The 19,885-nt window shown below is 36.3% G+C and overlaps 1 protein-coding gene across 1 annotated transcript; it reads left to right on the forward strand.

Moving 5' to 3' along the window:
• Positions 1 to 586: 586 nt before the first annotated feature.
• LOC148567241 (uncharacterized) lies at positions 587 to 1,124 on the forward strand. Its single transcript, XM_088483653.1, has 3 exons — positions 587 to 776; positions 847 to 924; positions 1,042 to 1,124. The coding sequence occupies exons 1-3, from the start codon at positions 587 to 589 to the stop codon at positions 1,122 to 1,124; spliced, it is 351 nt and encodes a 116-aa protein (XP_088339779.1).
• Positions 1,125 to 19,885: the final 18,761 nt, after the last annotated feature.

Genomic DNA, 19,885 nt, shown 5'->3' on the forward strand with positions numbered 1-19,885 from the left:
AACTCTAAGTTTCGAAAAAGAAACCCTAATCCTTGTAACCCAGCAGCCACCACCCCAACCCCCCTTCAGCAACACAAACAGCAACACACGGTTTCCTTTCCTCTTTCTCCATGAAAGGAAAGGAACAGAAGCCAAAAATCAGAGAGAAATGGAGACTGAGTCGGGGAAGAAGGGAGGAGGAGAGGAAGACCTGCGCCGGCGTGTTGGTCTCACTGCCACAGTCGTCTGATCGAGGACGGGGAAGAGCACCGCGCCTCTCTGTCTTGCCGCCGCTAAACTCGCGCACAGGAAGAGAGGAGATGCGCGAAAGGGAGCCACTGCGGGGAAGCCATCGCCGCCTGCCACCATCGCCGAGTGTGGGTCCGCCGTCCTCCTCGTCGCCGACCAGCCCGTCTCGTCGCTGCCGTCGAACCCGTCCCTTGCCGCCGCTGTTGAAGCTACGAACAGAGAAGAGGGAATGGGATGAGTCGCGAGGAAGCAACGCTGCCCTTCCATCGCCGCTGCTGCCACGGTTGGGGTTGAGGGTATCCCCGTCGCCGTGGGTGGTTCCACCGCCCTTGCTGCCGTGCCGTCAGAGTCTGCCGCCATGGCCGCCGGTCTCCTAGTTGCTGCTGTGGTTGGGGGTCTGCTGTGTATGGTCGCCAAAAAACCTTTCTGCCACCGGAGCTGCCCTGAAACACCATCGGAGTCTGACAGCGCCGCTGCAGGAGTTCTGAGGCCACCGGAACCACCGCCAGAGGTTCTAGCTACTTCTGCCGTCGCCGGAAATATTTTCGGTAAGGGTTTAATTTGAGGTTTCTGCCTTTTGGTTTTCGAGATGGTTTTGATGCTGTGCGGTTTTTTTAGTTGATCCACCGGAGTTTCCGGCCGCCGCCGGAGTTGTTGCTGCCGCCGATTCGAAATCGCAGCTGCTTCGTTTCGCTAGTTCAGTAAGTATTTATGTTTCGAAAAGCCTCGCGTTAGTATTCTGTTGTGTTCGGTTAATGAATATGAGTTTTGATAACGTGGGGTCGAGTCCTGATTATTGTATGTTGCGATTAGTGTTGCTATGGTATTGTGAACGTGGCTGGGAGCTGAAGTTTTGGTTGCCGTCAGTTCGGGTTGAGGCGGAAAGGACTCTGTGAGACGTTTGGGTTATGGATTTGTGTTTTGAGGTAGGGACGCTTTCTGAAAACTATATTTTATATTGGAATTATTACATATGGGTACTGATGTGAGGATGTGTATTTGGTGATTGTATCAGTCCTATGTATTGTTTAGTTGTTTTGTATGATTATGGGTGTTTGTTTGATTGGACGGTTGTGTGGCTTTGTGAAACGAAATGCTTTTGAAATTGATTCTTTTAAAGCTTTGAGATCGAGTTGAACTCGTTGGGAATTGATTTGAATTGAATGGATTTTCTTGAGAACGTGTAAAATAGAATACACTCTTGATTTCAGCTTGGCTGGCTTTAAATGATCTGGTTTTTGATAAATGATTGTTGCTGAACCTTTTCCTTAAAGCTTTAGAAATGAGTTTATTCGGCTGATAACGATATGATTTTTGAGACGGTTTCCTTGAAATATGGATTTGAGATGACTGTTGGATTTGGCTTGCCTTGGACTGATTTTGAAATTTGGGCTGTTGAAAAGGATTGTGAAACGGTTTAGTTGGAAACTGAAGCGGGTGGCAAAGTCCAAGTTATAGAGGAGGTGCTGCCGAAATTTCTATAAAATCCGAGTCTTTATTGAAATGTTGTCGGGCAAATAATGAGTTAAAGACTTCTACTATTTTATTTGAATTATCAAGAGAAGGATGATTCATGCTTTCGAAATGAGTTAGTAAAGAGGAAATTGTGATTTAGTATTGCTTCTTAAGAAAGGCATTGTATCTCTTTCAGGAGAAAGTTATTTAGATGAAACTTGTGTTTTAAAGTTGTTTGAATGTGAAAAGGGTTTATGCCTTTGAATTTGACTTGGGGGTTTCAATTAAAGAGTTTTAATGATTTTGAAAGGACCTGAATGTCTATTGACGAGTTTCATTTTGAAATGTTTTGAGAAAGGTTTTAAGTACTCTTTGAATTCTGAATTCTTGAAAGACTAAGGCAATTTTGAACAGTTGAAACACTTTAGAATTTATCATGGTGGTTGAAGTTGATTTTGCCTAAGTAAAGGAAATGGTTTTGAAAGAAGTAAATGATTTCATGACTCGGTTTGGCTTAGATCCTATTTTACTACTCAAATCGGAAAGCCAAGGTTTTAATGATTTTAAATAAACTTGACAAAATAAGTTATGTTACTCTCCCTTAAAGACTTGGGACTCTGCCGAGAAACTTTGTTATAAAATCCCATTGTTGGATGGATGATTTTGAATGTTTCAAAATGAATCTTTAACTTTCCATGGTTTTGGAAGTTTTGGAAAGAGGAAGCCGAGAGTGGCATGTTTTAAAAAGGGAATTTTCCTTGAGTAAAAGTGGCTTATGAGCCTGAGATAATTTGAGAAATGAGATCTTTAACGCCAAGGCTGAAAAGAGTTGAAACTTGATTTCAAAGTGAAATGAATTGAGAAAATGATTTATGGCTTAAATGCCGATTTCATGAATTTGATGATTTTGAATGTGGAAGTGCTGTTTTGTTGAGAGCCGGAATGGCTGTGTATGATTATACATATTGATTGGTTCTGGATTGAACCGTGAGCCGGAATGGCTATGTATGATATGAATATTGGCTGGTTCTGGAATGAACCGTGAGCCGGATGGCTAAGATGGATGTTGATCCATGGATGAGATTGAATGCATGTTTATGCTGAATCATTGATAAATGTGAATGTTTCACTTCCACTATCGGAGATAAGAGTTTTTCTGGGAGAAGGCAGTGGCTAGCCACCACGTGCTCCAGGTTGAGACTCGAAGCTCTTTTGACCCTATGTCGTAAGTGTGGCCGGGCACTGTGAAAGCCCGGATGAGCTCGCCCTCGTGAATATACACCAGTGAGGGTGCTGGATATGGATCATGATTATGATCAAGTTTATATTGAGTATAACTCGAGTTGGGGATGCGCGACAGAGGGACAGTCCAATGGTTAGCTACCAGGACTTGTCGGGTTGGCTCTATAACCGACAGATGATATCATCAGCCACTAGGGACAGGCATGCATCATATGCATCTATGTGACATTGTTTGGGTGTGCATATTATACTTGGTTTGCCTATGTGAATAATTGGTAATTGTTCTACTTGCAATAACTGTTTGTTTGTGCTTGCATCTTCCTATTTGTGTTTGCAACTGGGACTCTGTTGGATTGTGGTGATTGGCTATTGGTTAGATTGTTTGGGCTTAGGGCCGTGGTTGAATTGAGATGGACCGATGGTTGGTTTCGGTTTTGTGTTTCTGATTTGGAAAAGTGTGAAAGGCTATTTGGTTTAGCTTAGATAAACCTTTCTGAAAGGCTTTTGGGTTTTTGAGAATTGAACGGTTCCTCTTTCAGAAAAGATTTTGGATTTCTCTTTTATTGTACATTGTTGTTTTTGAAAAGAGGCATAAGATGGGTATTAATCACTGGTACGGTTTATCTTCACGTATCCTATTACAGTAATTCCCAAAAACCCTCTACTGAGAACCCTTTCGAGGATGATATTCTCACCCCCCTACATTTTTCCCCTTTCAGGATATGGGCGCAGAAGTTACGAAGAGCTTATTTAATTGTTGTTGTGATGCTCTGTATTATTTCAGTTATGGTTTACCGTACCCTCGCCTTTATCTTGATATAATCTGTAAGAGGGATAGAAATTGTATTGGATTATGTTTGTAATATTATTTATATATATTTATGTATATATGGATGTACTCTTTATGAGTTGTTGTAAGTTAAATGGTATTTATGGATGTACGTTGTACGTTATCGAACGAAAGTATCTTTGGGAGCGGTATTGCGGTTTAAAGTTTTAAACAGGCTCATATTTTAGTATTAAATAATATAAAAGTCATCGTAATGTCCGAACTATCAGAGTCGCGCAGCCAGAAGTGTGAGCTTTGGTAGTTAGGGTGTTACATTATGGTATCAGAGCAGTCCTTCCTGTAGAGCCTGAGGAATGGACCGACTATGCTTCAATTGCATACTCTGAGCGTTTGTCATGTATTAGGTCTTGTCAAATGACGAGAATTAGAGCTTTATGCACATGACGGTCTATTGATTAACGCTGTTAGTCCTGCATTGCATAATTCCTGATATTAAGTTTGGCCGGCTTAATACTAGTAAATTATGTATATGAGAGCACTAATGGGTTATCATAGATGATATACGAGTTTGGGAACGCTAGAAACTATTTCTCGAGGCTATTCAGTTGTGTGTCTTGAATTCTGTTCGAGTCGACCTGTTCTTTTGTATCCTAACTTGAAGTTCTTGGTTGTTAATCCTTTTGAAAAGTAGTTTGATTTTTCAACTTTATTCCTCTATTCATATGCATTCTTGTTTGATCTTAATTGCATATGCTTGTTTGGAATCCTTGTTGCATCTATCTTCCCCTGTTTGAGTTCCTCTTGATTCAGGTATTCTTTGATATAGTTTTGAACTTGTCTTAACGCGCTGTGTCTTTTAACTCCGAGTTCTGAGTCCATTTTTTGAGAAATTGTTGATTCAGTTTTTCTCTTACTTGACAGTAATCTCAGCCAATTTTGAGATTTTATAAATTGCGGTTGATTAGATATATACTTTTCTATATATGAAACTTTGAGATTACTTATACAGTTTAACAACTATTTCTTTCTAGTACCTCGCCTGTACTTTTACTGGTTTACGGAATTGCACTTACTTTAAAAGTAAATGGACTTTCTAGTAATTTTACTATAGTTCCAATGTGCATTTTCAATTAATTATGTATTTTGAGTATTTTTCAAAATTCTGGAGAGAAAGGGGATTTCTCGCTTTTATCCCAGTTGAGTTTCGTTTGATAAACTTTACTTAATTCATTTTGATTTGAGTTTGATTTAGCATACTACATGGTTTATGCCATTGTTGTTCTTTTGAAAATGTTGGACTCATAGCTTTCTTCTTATGAACGGACTCGTTCCTTCTTAAGCTTTTCACCTCTATGAATGTCATACGCGATTCTGTTTTTAACTAATCTTTTACATCTTGTGAAATTACCATTGATCTTGGTTTGTCCTCTCTTGTGAATCTCATCCGTATGTGAGTCAGTTTGATTCATTTCAAATTAGTGCATTGTTTATTCTCTCATTTTCTCTACAAGAGTTTTTAGTTAAAGATTTATGCTTGAGAAATTACTAATGACTGAGTTGTCTTTTCATATGACTTTTGTATTCTTTTGGATCAATTGAAAGCTTGTTTGATGACTCATGTCTAGTGAATCTTGTTTGGACTACTTTGGTTTAAAATCCTTTCTTGTATGGCTTGACTCCTTTTAAGTACATTCTAATCTCCTTGAATATCCTTCTGAGATGGTGATTTCAAGAACACTTTTGGAGTCTTGTTTTGAACCTTTTAAAGAAGTTTTGAATTCTCTTTGAAGAAATATTAAACAGAATTTACTTTCTGTTGCTTGATTGAGATTGAAACCATTGTTCAATTTTGATGAAGTTAATTTAAAAATCGGCATGCGCTATTTTAAATGAGGTTTTGGAGAACTTCCTTGTTTAGTGGAAATTGGTTCGTTTGTAATGCACCACTTATTTTCCTTTACCAAATTGTAAGCAAATTTTTATCTCGGAGTTTCTTTTCTAAAAAGAGTTTAACTTCCTCTTTCGTCCTTGCTATAAATGTTATACACGCTTGTTTGAATATGAACTTTGAGGATTTTTTGAACAAGTATTTGATTACTCCCGAGTTTTATGAATTACTTTTGGTTGAGTTGTGCACCTAATCATCTTTCTAAAATATTTGAGAAAATATTTTAGCTCTTAGCCAAACTTGTGTGCATTTTGTTTTTAAAACGCTACATGGTTTACTTCAACATGAAATTGTATTGAAGTAAAGCCACATTTATGCTTTTGGCTACTCTCTTGAGAAATGGTTGTTGCTTAACTTTTCTTTTAGACCGCAAAGTGATTTCTCCGCAAGTTTTCGGCTCTTTTAACGAACAGAATATTCGGAAGTATTTTAATTATGCTCTTGAGTTCTGTGAGCTTTGTCTTGGGTCTAAGATATTCTTTTCTGTAAACCTCATACTTCCTCGACTCAGCTTGAGTTTGTTTCAAACTAATGCGCTGATTCTCTTCTTATTGATCCTGTTGAACTTCCTTGATCCAAGGGTTATCTTTGAAGTTGTCAATTGATTTATTTCTAGCAAACTTCATTGCTTGAGCGTCTTTGTTTATCTGGAAATTGGATACATTCCCTTAAATCTATGAGTATTGTCCTTGACATTTGTCTCTCCTTCTAAGATCTTGTATTCTTCTGAGTAGACTTGAGAATTGTTTTGATATCACGTGCGACTTGTAGACGTATACGTAACGCGATGCGTTAGTTCTTTAAGACGTGATATGTGTATATGGAAGGTGAAGCGGTAGGTGTGTAACGTTATGATGAGTTGTGGGTGTTTTGTCCCTTGCAAACGAGTTTGCGGGTGTTAGGCTTATGATTGGCTATGAGGTTGAAAAGTGCTTGACGGAGTTGGAAAGTAGCCTTGAGGTTGATATGAGATTAGTGTGCGGATGCTAAGCACGTCGTTTTAGCCCCATCCTGTTTTATAGCCTTTGATGCTTTGCCCTACTATCACATGATTGACCCGTGTTATCTTTTGCTTTGAGCCTACCTGGTAACGTTTGCCTTGCAATCACACTCCTACCTTTACATCCTTATGCTTATGACAATCAAAGTATTTGAAAATCGTATATATGATTATATTTTGAGATATTTTTGCTTCTTCCTTAAATGTGTTCAAGGGTGAACTGTTATGGAATTTCTTTCATTTTGTATCAATTTTCGAGGGCGAAAATTTTTATAAGGTGGGTAGAATGTAAGACCCAGAACTTCTGAAAAGTCTCATTATGATCAAGTCTCAAATCATATAGTTATTTATAGCCTTAATTTCGGAAATCATTTTATTAAAGATAATTAAGCCAAGTTTTGATTTATTGAATTTGAGACGAGTTATGATTTTTATCCAAATTTATAATCTATTGGGTTATTTTCTATATTTAGATTATAAATTTGCCAGTTATGAAATAATAGGGGTTTTATATGATTTGGATTAAATAATTAATATTTTAAATATTAATACTGCTACTTTGGAAAATAGAGGGTTTAATTATATTATTTCTAATTTTTAGATTTGGGCATTTTATTGAAAATAATTTGTGAAATTGATGAGCAAATAGTATTTTCTATATACCTTTAGTGTTGGATTTAATTTCGGTTTCAATTACCATATTATCCCTATTTTTATGTGAAATTACTATATTGCCCCTAACTCTAAGTTTCGAAAATGAAACCCTAATCCTTGTAACCCAGTAGCCACCACCCCAACCCCCCTTCAGCAACACAAACAGTAGCACACGGTTTCCTTTCCTCTTTTTCCATGAAAGGAAAGGAACAGAAGCCAAAAATCAGAGAGAAATGGAGACTGAGTCGCGGAAGAAGGAAGGAGGAGAGGAAGACCTGCGCCGGCGTGTTGGTCTCACTGCCGCCGTCGTCTGATCGAAAAGGGGGAAGAGTGCCGCGCCTCTTTGTCTCGCCGCCGCTGAACTCGCGCACAGGAAGAGAGGAGATGCGCGAAAGGGAGCCACTGCGGGGAAGCCATTGCCGCCTGCCACCATCGCCGAGCGTGGGGCCGCCGTCCTCCTCGTCGCTGCCGTCGAACCCGTCCCTTGCCGCCGCTGTTGAAGCTGCGAACAGAGAAGAGGGAAAGGGATGAGTCGCGAGGAAGCAACGCTGCTCTTCCATCACCGCTGCTGCCACGGTTGTGGTTGAGGGTATCCCCATCGCCGTGGGTGGTTCCACCGCCCTTGCTGCCGTACCGTCAGAGTCTGCCGCCATGGCCGCCGGTCTTCTAGTTGCTGCTGTGGTTGGGGGTCTGCTGTGTATGGTCGCCAGAAAACCTTTCTGCCACTGGAGCTGCCCTGAAACACCATCGGAGTCTGACAGCGCCGCTGCCAGAGTTCTGAGGCCACCGGAACCACCATCAGAGGTTCTAGCTACTTCTGCCGTCGCCAGAAAAGTTGCCGGTAAGGGTTTAATTTGAGGTTTCTGCCTTTTTGGTTTTCGAGATGGTTTTGATGCTGTGCGGTTTTCTAGTTGATCCACCAGAGTTTCCGGCCACCACCGGAGTTGTTGCTGCCACGGTTCGAAATCGCAGCTGCTTCGTTTCGCTAGTTCAGTAAGTATTTATGTTTTGAAAAGCCTCGCGTTAGTATTCAGTTGTGTTCAGTTAATGAATATGAGTTTTGATAACATGGGGTCGAGTCCTGATTATTGTTTGTTGCGATTAGTGTTGCTATGGTTATTGTGAACGTGGCTGGGAGCTGAGGTTTTGGTTGCCGTCAGTTCGGGTTGATGCGGAAAGGACTCTGTGAGACGTTTGGGTTATGGATTTGCATTTTGAGGTAGGGACACTTTCTGAAAACTATATTTTATATTGGGATTATTACATATGGGTACTGATGTGAGGATGTTTATTTGGTGATTATATCAGTCCTATGTATTGTTTAGTTGTTTTGTATGATTATGGGTGTTTGTTTGACTGGACGGTTGTGTGGCTTTGTGAAACGAAATGCTTTTGAAATTGATTCTTTTAAAGATTTGAGATCGAGTTGAACTCGTTGGGAATTGATTTGAATTGAATGGATTTTCTTGAGAACGTGTAAAATAGAATACACTCTTGATTTCAGCTTGGCTGGCTTTAAATGATCTGGTTTTTGATAAATGATTGTTGCTGAACCTTTTCCTTAAAGCTTTAGAAATGAGTTTATTCGGCTGATAACGATATGATTTTTGAGACGGTTTTCTTGAAATATGGAATTGAGATGACTGTTGGATTTGGCTTGCCTTGGACTGATTTTGAAATTTGGGCTGTTGAAAAGGATTGTGACACGGTTTAGTTGGGAACCCAAGCGGGTGGCAAAGTCCAAGTTATAGAGGAGGTGCTGCCGAAATTTCTATAAAATCCGAGTCTTTATTGAAATGTTGTCGGGCAAATAATGAGTTAAAGACTTCTACTATTTTATTTGAATTATCAAGAGAAGGATGATTCATGCTTTCGAAATGAGTTAGTAAAGAGGAAATTGTGATTTAGTCTTGCTTCTTAAGAAAGGCATTGTATCTCTTTCAGGAGAAAGTTATTTAGATAAAACTTGTGTTTTAAAGCTGTTTGAATGTGAAAAGGGTTTATGCCTTTGAATTTGACTTGGGGGTTTCAATTAAAGAGTTTTAATGATTTTGAAAGGACCTGAATGTCTATTGACGAGTTTCATTTTGAAATGTTTTGAGAAAGGTTTTAAGTACTCTTTGAATTCTGAATTCTTGCAAGACTAAGGCAATTTTGAACAGTTGAAATGCTTTAGAATTTATCATGGTGGTTGAAGTTGATTTTGCCTAAGTAAAGGAAATGGTTTTGAAAGAAGTAAATGATTACATGACTCGGTTTGGCTTAGATCCTATTTTACTACTCAAATCAGAAAGCCAAGGTTTTAATGATTTTAAATAAACTTGACAAAATAAGTTATGTTACTCTCCCCTAAAGACTTGGGACTCTGCCGAGAAACTTTGTTATAAAATCCCATTGTTGGATGGATGATTTTGAATGTTTCAAAATGAATCTTTAACTTTCCATGGTTTTGGAAGTTTTGGAAAGAGGAAGCCGAGAGTGGCATGTTTTAAAAAGGGAATTTTCCTTGAGTAAAAGTGGCTTATGAGCCTGAGATAATTTGAGAAATGAGATCTTTAAAGCCAAGGCTGAAAAGAGTTGAAACTTGATTTCAAAGTGAAATGAATTGAGAAAATGATTTATGGCTTAAATGCCGATTTCATGAATTTGATGATTTTGAATGTGGAAGTGCTGTTTTGTTGAAAGCCGGAATGGCTGTGTATGATTATACATATTGATTGGTTCTGGATTGAACCGTGAGCCGGAATGGCTGTGTATGATATGAATATTGGCTGGTTCTGGAATGAACTGTGAGCCGGATGGCTAAGATGGATGTTGATCCATGGATGAGATTGAATGCATGTTTATGCTGAATCATTGATAAATGTGAATGTTGCACTTCCACTATTGGAGATAAGAGTTTCCCTGGGAGAAGGCAGTGGCTAGCCACCACGTGCTCCAGGTTGAGACTCGAAGCTCTTTTGACCCTATGTCGTAAGTGTGGCCGGGCACTGTGAAAGCCCGGATGAGCTCGCCCCCGTGAATATATACCAGTGAGGGTGTTGGATATGGATCATGATTATGATTAAGTTTATATTGAGTATAACTCGAGTTGGGGATGCGCGACAGAGGGACAGTCCAATGGTTAGCTACCAGGACTTGTCGGGTTGGCTCTATAACCGACAGATGATATTATCAGCCACTAGGGACAGGCATGCATCATATGCATCTATGTGACATTGTTTGGGTGTGCATATTATACTTGGTTTGCCTATGTGAATAATTGGTAATAATTCTACTTGCAATAACTATTTGTTTGTGCTTGCATCTTCCTATTTGTGTTTGCAACTGGGACTCTGTTGGATTGTGGTGATTGGCTGTTGGTTGGATTGTTTGGACTTAGGGCCGTGGTTGAATTGAGATGGACCGATGGTTGGTTTCAGTTTTGTGTTTCTGATTTGGAAAAGTGTGAAAGGCTATTTGGTTTAGCTTAGATAAACCTTTTTGAAAGGCTTTTGGGTTTTTGAGAATTGAACGGTTCCTCTTTCAGAAAAGATTTTGGATTTCTCTTTTATTGTACATCGTTGTTTTTGAAAAGAGGCATAAGATGGGTATTAATCACTGGTACGGTTTATCTTCACGTATCCTATTACAGTAATTCCCAAAAACCCTCTACTGAGAACCCTTTCGAGGATGATGTTCTCACCCACCTACATTTTTCCCCTTTCAGGATATGGGCGCAGAAGTTACGAAGAGCTTATTTAATTGTTGTTGTGATGCTCTGTATTATTTCAGTTATGGTTTACCGTACCCTCGCCTTTATCTTGATATAATCTGTAAGAGGGATAGGAATTGTATTGGATTATGTTTGTAATATTATTTATATATATTTATGTATATATATGGATGTACTCTTTATGAGTTGTTGTAAGTTGAATGGTATTTATGGATGTACGTTGTACGTTATCGAACGAAAGTATCTTTGGGAGCGATATTGTGGTTTAAAGTTTTAAACAGGCTCATATTTTAGTATTAAATAATATAAAAGTCGTCGTAATGTCCGAACTATCAGAGTCGCGCAGCCGGAAGTGTGAGCTTTGGTAGTTAGGGTGTTACATTTCACAATTCCCTGTGACGTTGTACACTTACGAGTTTCACCTTTTACATTCACCAAACGTGTCCTAAAGGACTAATGTGTCGTTTACTAAGTATATCGGTCGTACAAGATGCCAAAACTAATCTCGAATATACTCAGAAGGATAGTAGACTATAGAAAAGAAAGAAAAGCGACATGGACCGTGTTCGCGAGAATTTGAAAGAATAAATGAAATTGCAGGTAAACAAGAATACTCAAGCAATAAAGTTTGCTAGAAAGAAATCAATTGACAATTTCAAGGATAACCCTTGGATTCAAAGAAATTCAATAGAATCAATAAGAAGAAAATCACCGCATTAGTTTGAAACATATCCAAGCTGAGTTGAAAAAAGTATGAGATTTCATAGAAAAGAAATGATTAAAGACTATGGTGACGCATTACTGCGTAACAACTTTAAATGATCACGGGGGTTTCATAGTTCGTGGAGAAATATGGAATCAATAGCCGTGTTGCAACAGTCATGTTGCAAGAGTTTTAACATAGTCAGAAGTGTAAACTGTCAAGATATGCGTAAGGTACAAATGGCGAAGCAAGGAAATTTAAATTACAATCCAAGAAAAGAGAAGGAGGAACGACACATCAAATTGAATGGCACAATTTAGAACACATAAGCCAATACAACATAATAAAAAGGGGCACTTTACATTTTCAAAGATTCAAGGGTTAGCATCGTACCCAAAACAATTCCAATATTATGTCAAAGAGTACAAGATTTCATAAAGAGAAGTATAATGACAAGGATAGACGTTCTTAAAGATTCAAATAGTAGTTTATAAATAAGAAACTGACGTATGAAGAGATTAAAGAACTTCAATAGAAACGATAAGAAGAAAACGGTGCACTCATTAGAATTGAATTCAAGCTGAATCGAGGTACAAGATTCACACAAAAAATGACCAGAGTCAAGGACGTCGTTTGCGAAATCCAAGGGAATGTGCAGGAACGCAATCAAATGAAAGGTCCGCAAGGAATAGATAAACTTAAGAGAAAGATTATCTTACTTAGTAAAAAGAGAAGATATGAAATAAACAATTGAGGAAACTGAACAAAGTATAGATGTTTGCGTTACCTCGAAATTTCGCGACTCCTTATAATCTCGTACACTTACCAAATTCACTTTCTGCGTGCACAAATCGCGTTCCTAAAAGCTAACACATAAGAAATACTAAATTTGAGAAGATTACAAATGACACAAATGGTATTTGCAAGAAATCGAGAAAATACTCCGGTTCGCAGTTGAACAAGGATGGTACTTTGCAAGGATTTGAAAGAATATGTGAGAATATCAACAGACAAAGATGTATATAAGCAATGAAGTGTAGTGTATAGGAAGTTAATTCGAAAGCTTAAGAAGAAATTTTGAATTAAAGAGTTTCGACAAGGACAATAATAGGAAAGAAAGTACAGCAATTTAGAACAACTTCAAATTAAACCTAAGGGAATTGATTTATCTCTTTTTAAAGAAAGTATATAAATTCAATATTTTTCAAAAAAAAACTAAACAAAGATAAATATTATGTTATGCTAAATCAAATTCAAATTAAAATGATTTGTGTGAAGTTTATTAAATAAAAATTAACTGGAACAAAAGCAGAAATCTTACTTTAGAAAGTTTGAAGAGTTCGTTGATAATATATATATATATATATATATATATATATATATATGTATCAACGAATAATGTTGCAAAAGAATCAAATTATGTTCAAATGAGAAAATCTAAGTAAGGTATTCTTGTAAAAATAAATACAGACTAAGTAGTACTTGTAAACAGAAGCATGTTTTAACTATATAAAGATATTATTCATTTTTTGTAGGAAAGTACTTATAAAATCAAAGGTTGTCATATTCAGAATTCAAATAATGGTTACAATCAGAATCAAATAGAAAAAGAACCAAAATAGAACTATTTTCAAAAGAGATTCCAGGATAGAGTTGTAGAAAAAAACTACTAGAACTGATACATTTTATCAAAACAAGGTCAGTTTTTATCATTTTTACTAAGAAACACAAAACCATAGATTGTAGTCCGAGCAGGACACACAATAGTTGCAAAACACGAAATAGGAGAACTAAATCGCATAATCAGTTTACTACGAATCACGACTCTTAAGATTTCAAATGGTTTAGACATCAAGGATTATGCATTGCACCAAAACTAATTCGAGATCAAATCAATAAATACCAAATTTATGAATAGTGTCAAGGTCGAATGTTCCTTAAAGATTCAAACAACAATTAGGAACATAATCAAGCAAGGGTATATATGAAGGACAAGATATGGTAGAAAATATCCAAAACTCATTTTAAGAAAGAAATAAAAAACTAGAGATTCTAATACAATTGATAAAAAAAAAGATAACATCAAGCACGAATAAAGATTATACGTTAAAACAGAAATAATCTCTATAACTTAATTTCTAACGTTCCCAAAACCCGCACTCGCATTATCTATGACTCGCATATCGTCTATAATAACCCATTAATGCTTACATATATATAATTCACTAGTGTTAAGCCAGCCAATCTTAATACTAGGAATTATGCAATGCAAGACTAATGGCATTAATCAATAGACCATATGTGCATAAAGCTCTATTCTCGTTATCCAAACAAGACCTACTACATGACAGACTCTCAGAGTATGCAATTGAAGCATAATGAGTCCATTCCCAAGGCTCTACAGGAAAGACTGCTCTGATACCATAATGTAACACCCTCACTACCAGAATGTCACGCTTCCGACTGCGCCACTCTGATAGCAAGAAGTATTACGACTACTTTATATACTTAATATTAAAATAGGAGCATGTGACTTGACACCGTATCGCTGATTTCCTTGAAAACCGGAAATAAATTCTTTATCTAAAAAAAAACATGGCATAGATTCATATACAAGATTTCTTACCTAATAGCTTATAAAATAATATACATATAAAACACAAAACTCCTATCACACGGTCTCACCACGAAATTTCAAAGTTGTCATAAGAAGATATTTAATAAGAAAACTGTTTTCAAACTCAGTGATTATCATTGCCTTATGAATCTTTTAAAAACCAATAGGTAATCGTTCAAAACCTTTTCAAAGGAACAATGTTTAATCTTTCAGAAATCCGAAACATTTCCTTTTTATAAGAAAATCTCAATCAGAAACCAACCACGCAATCAAACAACACAACCATTAATTCAGCACCAAAGTTTATTCTCAAATGTAGCACACCAAGACAAACACAGGCAAGACAGACAAGGAAAGCATAGGTTTAAGTAGCAGTTACAGCAAATAGTTCAAGTAGCAGTTACGAACAGTTTAGCAATTAGGCAAACCAAAAGAAGTTCAAACCCAAGCAAAGCATACAAATGCATATGATGCATGCCTATCCTATGGCTGATGACGCTCATCTGTCGGTTATCCAGCCAACCCGACAAGTCTGAAAATACTTAAATTGTCCCCCAACGTGCATCCCCGAGAATCTATGCATAGCTTTTTCTCAAATAATCAATATTGTTCAATGGGGTTACATTCCCGAGAATTTATATAGTGCCCGGTCACACTTACGTCATAGGGTCAACAGAGTATCGAGTTTTCAACATGGTACACGTGGTGGCAAGCCATGGTACTTTATCCAGGAAACCTCGTATCTCAGATAATTCAAATTCATAAGCCATATGAATAATTCAAAGATCATATCTCAACATTCTCAATTGATATCTCAACATTCTCAACATTCTCAACATCATAATCATTCATCAATCCAAATCTCATTTCCAAATTCATTCAAAAACCATATTTCAAAGAAAATCCTCATCATCCTTCTTTCCATTCCGTCCATTAATAATCTCAATTCAAAACATAATTCTTTCTTTGATATATAAATCAATCTTAAAACATATAATGTTTAAAACCAAATCTTTTTAAATAATCACTTCAAATGAAACTTCCATTTTTATAAAATTTCGGCAGCATTTCCTCTAAAACTCGGACTCTACCACGCTTTTCGGGTCCCATCCAAAATATTTCTCAAACCTTTTCTCAACCATTTCTAAATCTCAATTATTTTCCAAAATTCAACTAGTTCCAATATCAAATTATTTTCAAATCGAACCAATTCCAATAATAAAACTCTTTTTAAAATCAAACCAGCTCAAATATTAAATCATTTATAAAATCAGACTAATTCAAAAATCAAACCGCTTCGAGAATCAATTTATTTTCATATCTCAAATCATTTCCAAAAATCGATTCATTTACATTACCAAATAAATTCTAAAACCAAGAAAATCCACTTTTCATAATAATCAAGTAAATAACATTTCAAACCAGATTTTTTTATCAACAACCATACACCACTCACGCAATCAAACAATCAATAATTCAGTCCAACAAACCATCACATCCACAAGACAAATATAATCACAGAAGTATATCTTTTGCATCAATATCTATTTATCACAACTTTGTAATATAAAATAGATTTTAAGAAAAATCCCTACCTCGACAAGCCGAGACCTGAAAACCAAATGCGTCAAGGAAACCTTCCCTCTTAGCGCGAAGTCCGCGACAGCTGCAACTACAACAACTTTAATTACGGCACGTAAGAGCCAAACTCAAACCTAAAGCATTAACGTTGTAAGGACCTTAGAAACATATCACAGAATAACGACTGAAAGAAATCAGAGTAGCGAATAGCTTACTGAACCTACGAATATGTGAGAAAATGGAACGGCGGGGACTCCGTTGGTGACATGGCAACTTGATGTCGCATGCACGACTACTGAACTCTGCATGCACGAACCACAATTCGATCCTATATAACCATCATCTCAGTAACTCCGACAGGATATGACAGAAAGTTGATTTCAAAGATCTTAGAGATGATAACGTTTACTAAGACAGAGGATCCAGTGGCAGTCTCCGGTGGCAGCCTCCGACAACTCTGGTGAGCTTCCTCAACAACAGTGGTGGCAGGAGCTTCGGCAGTGCTAACCGAGGCTTGACAGCAGCAGGAACGACGGCGGTCGAAGTTCAGCAGCAACGGAGACCAGGTGCGGCGGCGACTCCACACACGACGGTGACAGCGATGGCTTCACCTCCTCGACGCGCGCTCTTCTTCTCCGTCTATGGCTATGGCTCGTGCTCCCTTCCATTCGCAGTTCTGTTTCTGACGCAGCACAAGGACGATTGGCGACGACGGCCAGATCTCCAGCGACGGCAACGAGGATGCACGGCGGTGGCTTCTCCCTCCCAGTCCTGGCTCGCGCTCGTCACTCTCTCCCATGGCTCTCTCCGCAAACGCCCTCTCTCCACGGTCCGACAACAACGCGACGGCGGCGGTGAGACCCAGCGCGCCGGCGCGGTCGTCTTCTCCGCCCTCCTCTGCTCTCCCCATTTCTCTTCTCCCTTTCTTTCTTTCTTTCTTCTTTTCTTTTTCCTGATTTACTGAAGCTGAGGAAAGGGTATCTGGTTTACTGAATGCTGAGGGAAAGGGTATGGCGGCGTTGAGACAAGGAGGAAAGGGGGAAAGTGTAATAAAATTAAGGTTAGGAGAGTGTTGGTTTGGGGATTTTGGGTAATTTAGTAATTTTAATAAAATTAGGGTAATAGAGTAATTAAAAAACCAAATTTTAATCTAACAATAATATCTATAAAAATACTATTTAATTATTAATTTACAAATTTATTTTCAAATAGATACTCTAACTCAATAACTAGAGATAATTAAATTAATTTCCTTTAAATCATAAAATAAAATTCAAAATCTCATTATTCAAACTAAAGCAGATAAAACTCTCATTATTTTTCGATCACTAAATTTTTAAATCAATAATAAGAAAATCTCAATTAATATATAAATTTCTGAAAATTATATTCTCAAATAAATAAAATAAATCATTAAATAACAATATTTAGTTTATGAAAATTCGGGGTCTTAGAAATCGCATACTTAGTTTCTAAGTTTCATTTAGAAACGGAATTGAAGCAACTAAATAAAATATTTTAATATGATTAGTTTAGTAAATCTTAAACATAATTTAATATTTCTAAAGCATATGTATTTATTATTTTTTGTAGTTATGCCATAGTAAAAAATTGTCATAGAGAAATGGTCACAAAAACTGTGTGTATATAGGAACATAATTACAACTTTTATTAGTATATATATGAAAAAACAAATTTGTTGGTCTTTATGGGATGAAAAAACAATTTTTACAATAGGACCTAACAAATTTGTTGGTATTTAAATTTGTCATGAGGTTAGTTGTTTTTTTTAAAAGAAAAATTTTTTCTGTGTCTATATAAAAGGATGTGGCTGTTTTTGAGAATGGAGATGGTTGAAGAAGTAAAAATCTTTTAATTTCTTTTGTTAAAAATTAAATACACAATGCAAGAGTATATTCTTTAACTTGCAAACTGATATTTAAATATGTATATAAAAATTTATTTATGTTTTTGATATGAAAAATAATGATCCAACATATATAAACAAGATAACATAGTTGATATTTATATATTAGATCATAAATATATTAATCTTTTTATAAAAAAAAATTATATATAAATACAATAAAATACATTATGTATACGACGCGGGCGTAACCCAGACTTTATACTAGTTGGTGTTTTATATATATAAAGGAAACGTAGCATTGGTTTTAAATACTTGTGTATACATACATAAGTTCTTATTTTTTTTCTTTTGTTCTTTTAGAGGATTCGGCAATAATAATAATAATAATAATAATAATAATAATAATTCTTTTACCTTTTTCGAACTATTTTATTATAATAAAAATTATTTAGAAATCTTAATAGATTATAAATGTAAAGTATTATAAAATTTAATTTAGTTATTTTTTGTAAAAATAGCTTTTTTTAATAAATTTTTTAATAAATATAATAAATCGTAAATCACTCATGATTTAATTTTCAAAAATTCGGATTGTTATACTCTACTTAAAATAAAATATTTGTATATAAATCTAGTTAATATAAAATATCAGAATCGAGTCTTCATGAAGTATTAACCAATGAGGTTAATATCTAGAGAATATATCCACCATCTTTAATAATATTAGCTGAAGCATTTGAATTATCTTTCTTTCTTTTTTAGTACATGACCATCTCTCTTCTAATGACCTTTTTGTTGACAATATTTACATCTTTCATCTCAAAGTTTAAACCCAAATTTAGACTTTTCTTTGTTGTTGTTGGATCCAGTATCTTTTCCAATTATCTCTACTAACTAAAGCAGTCGTTGAATCATTATGATCACTCCTATTATGCTCCATCTTTTTATGACTTAGAAGTGATGATTTAATCTCATCAATATTTAGATATTCATGTTCATAGATGAACATTTTATGATAATACTTGTATGAATGAGGTAGTGAATAAAGTAACATTATAGTTTGTTGTTCTCCAGAAAAATTTCACTCATGTTTTTTAACTCTGTCACCATAGATGTGAACTCAGCAATATGTGATTTCATTGAAATTTTTTGTCATATGAAGCATATAAAGACGTTGTAATACTACACCACATCCGGCAGATAGCAGCGGTTGATAAATCTGCTGAAAGATAGTGTGCGGCTAAACCCTTAGCAGCGGTTATTAGTAACCGCTGGAACAACCGCTACTAAATGGTATTTTGCAGCGGAATTATTTTGCAGCGGTTTCATCCGCTGCTAAATCGTTAAAATATGATTTAAGGGAGATTGAAGCGGTTGTCAACCGCTGCAAAATGCCATACGTTTACTAATCCTGTTATGAATATAGCAGCGGAATTAAAACCGCTGCCAAATGTCGAGTAACACTTTTTTTAAAAAAAAATACCAGAATTTATAATAGAAAATGACAACTCTTTTATTTTTTATATGTTCATCCACTCAACTGCATTAATTTATTAAAATAACCAACAACCAATCCAAAAAACAACACACGAAACAAAACATAATTAATAAATGCAAAGGTGAATCATTATAACGATAATTTGCATCCATTACTGTAAACTACAAATAAAGTCAACAAAATAAAAAACTACAAATAAATATCTCAAAAGTTATTACGAAAGTAAATAATAAAAGAGTATAAAGATTCCAACACTGATAAGTCAAATCATTAGTGTCCACACATCATCTTGCATGGGATGATGTTGGTGCACTTCTCAAAGAATCCAAACCCGCAGCTATTCCAGGTGGCAAATTACCTCCTTGTTGCTGGATTATGTATGTCAACAAATCTCCCATTGTCTGTATTTTTGCCTTCCCTTCAGAATCATGTTGTGCAAACTCTGTGTCAGATGGAAATGATATTTCCTCCATCCTTCTTCACTGTCATGGTTCACCTTACGGTGCACCTCGTTGATGAACTAAAACTTGGTAGCCCGGTACATTATCGGTGGATGTATCCAATAGAAAGGTTAGCGTGCTAAT

Source organism: Arachis ipaensis, chromosome B4, assembly GCF_059453495.1.
Source record: "Arachis ipaensis isolate K30076 ecotype BB chromosome B4, ASM5945349v1, whole genome shotgun sequence".
In the NCBI taxonomy this organism is placed as follows: Eukaryota; Viridiplantae; Streptophyta; class Magnoliopsida; order Fabales; family Fabaceae; genus Arachis; species Arachis ipaensis.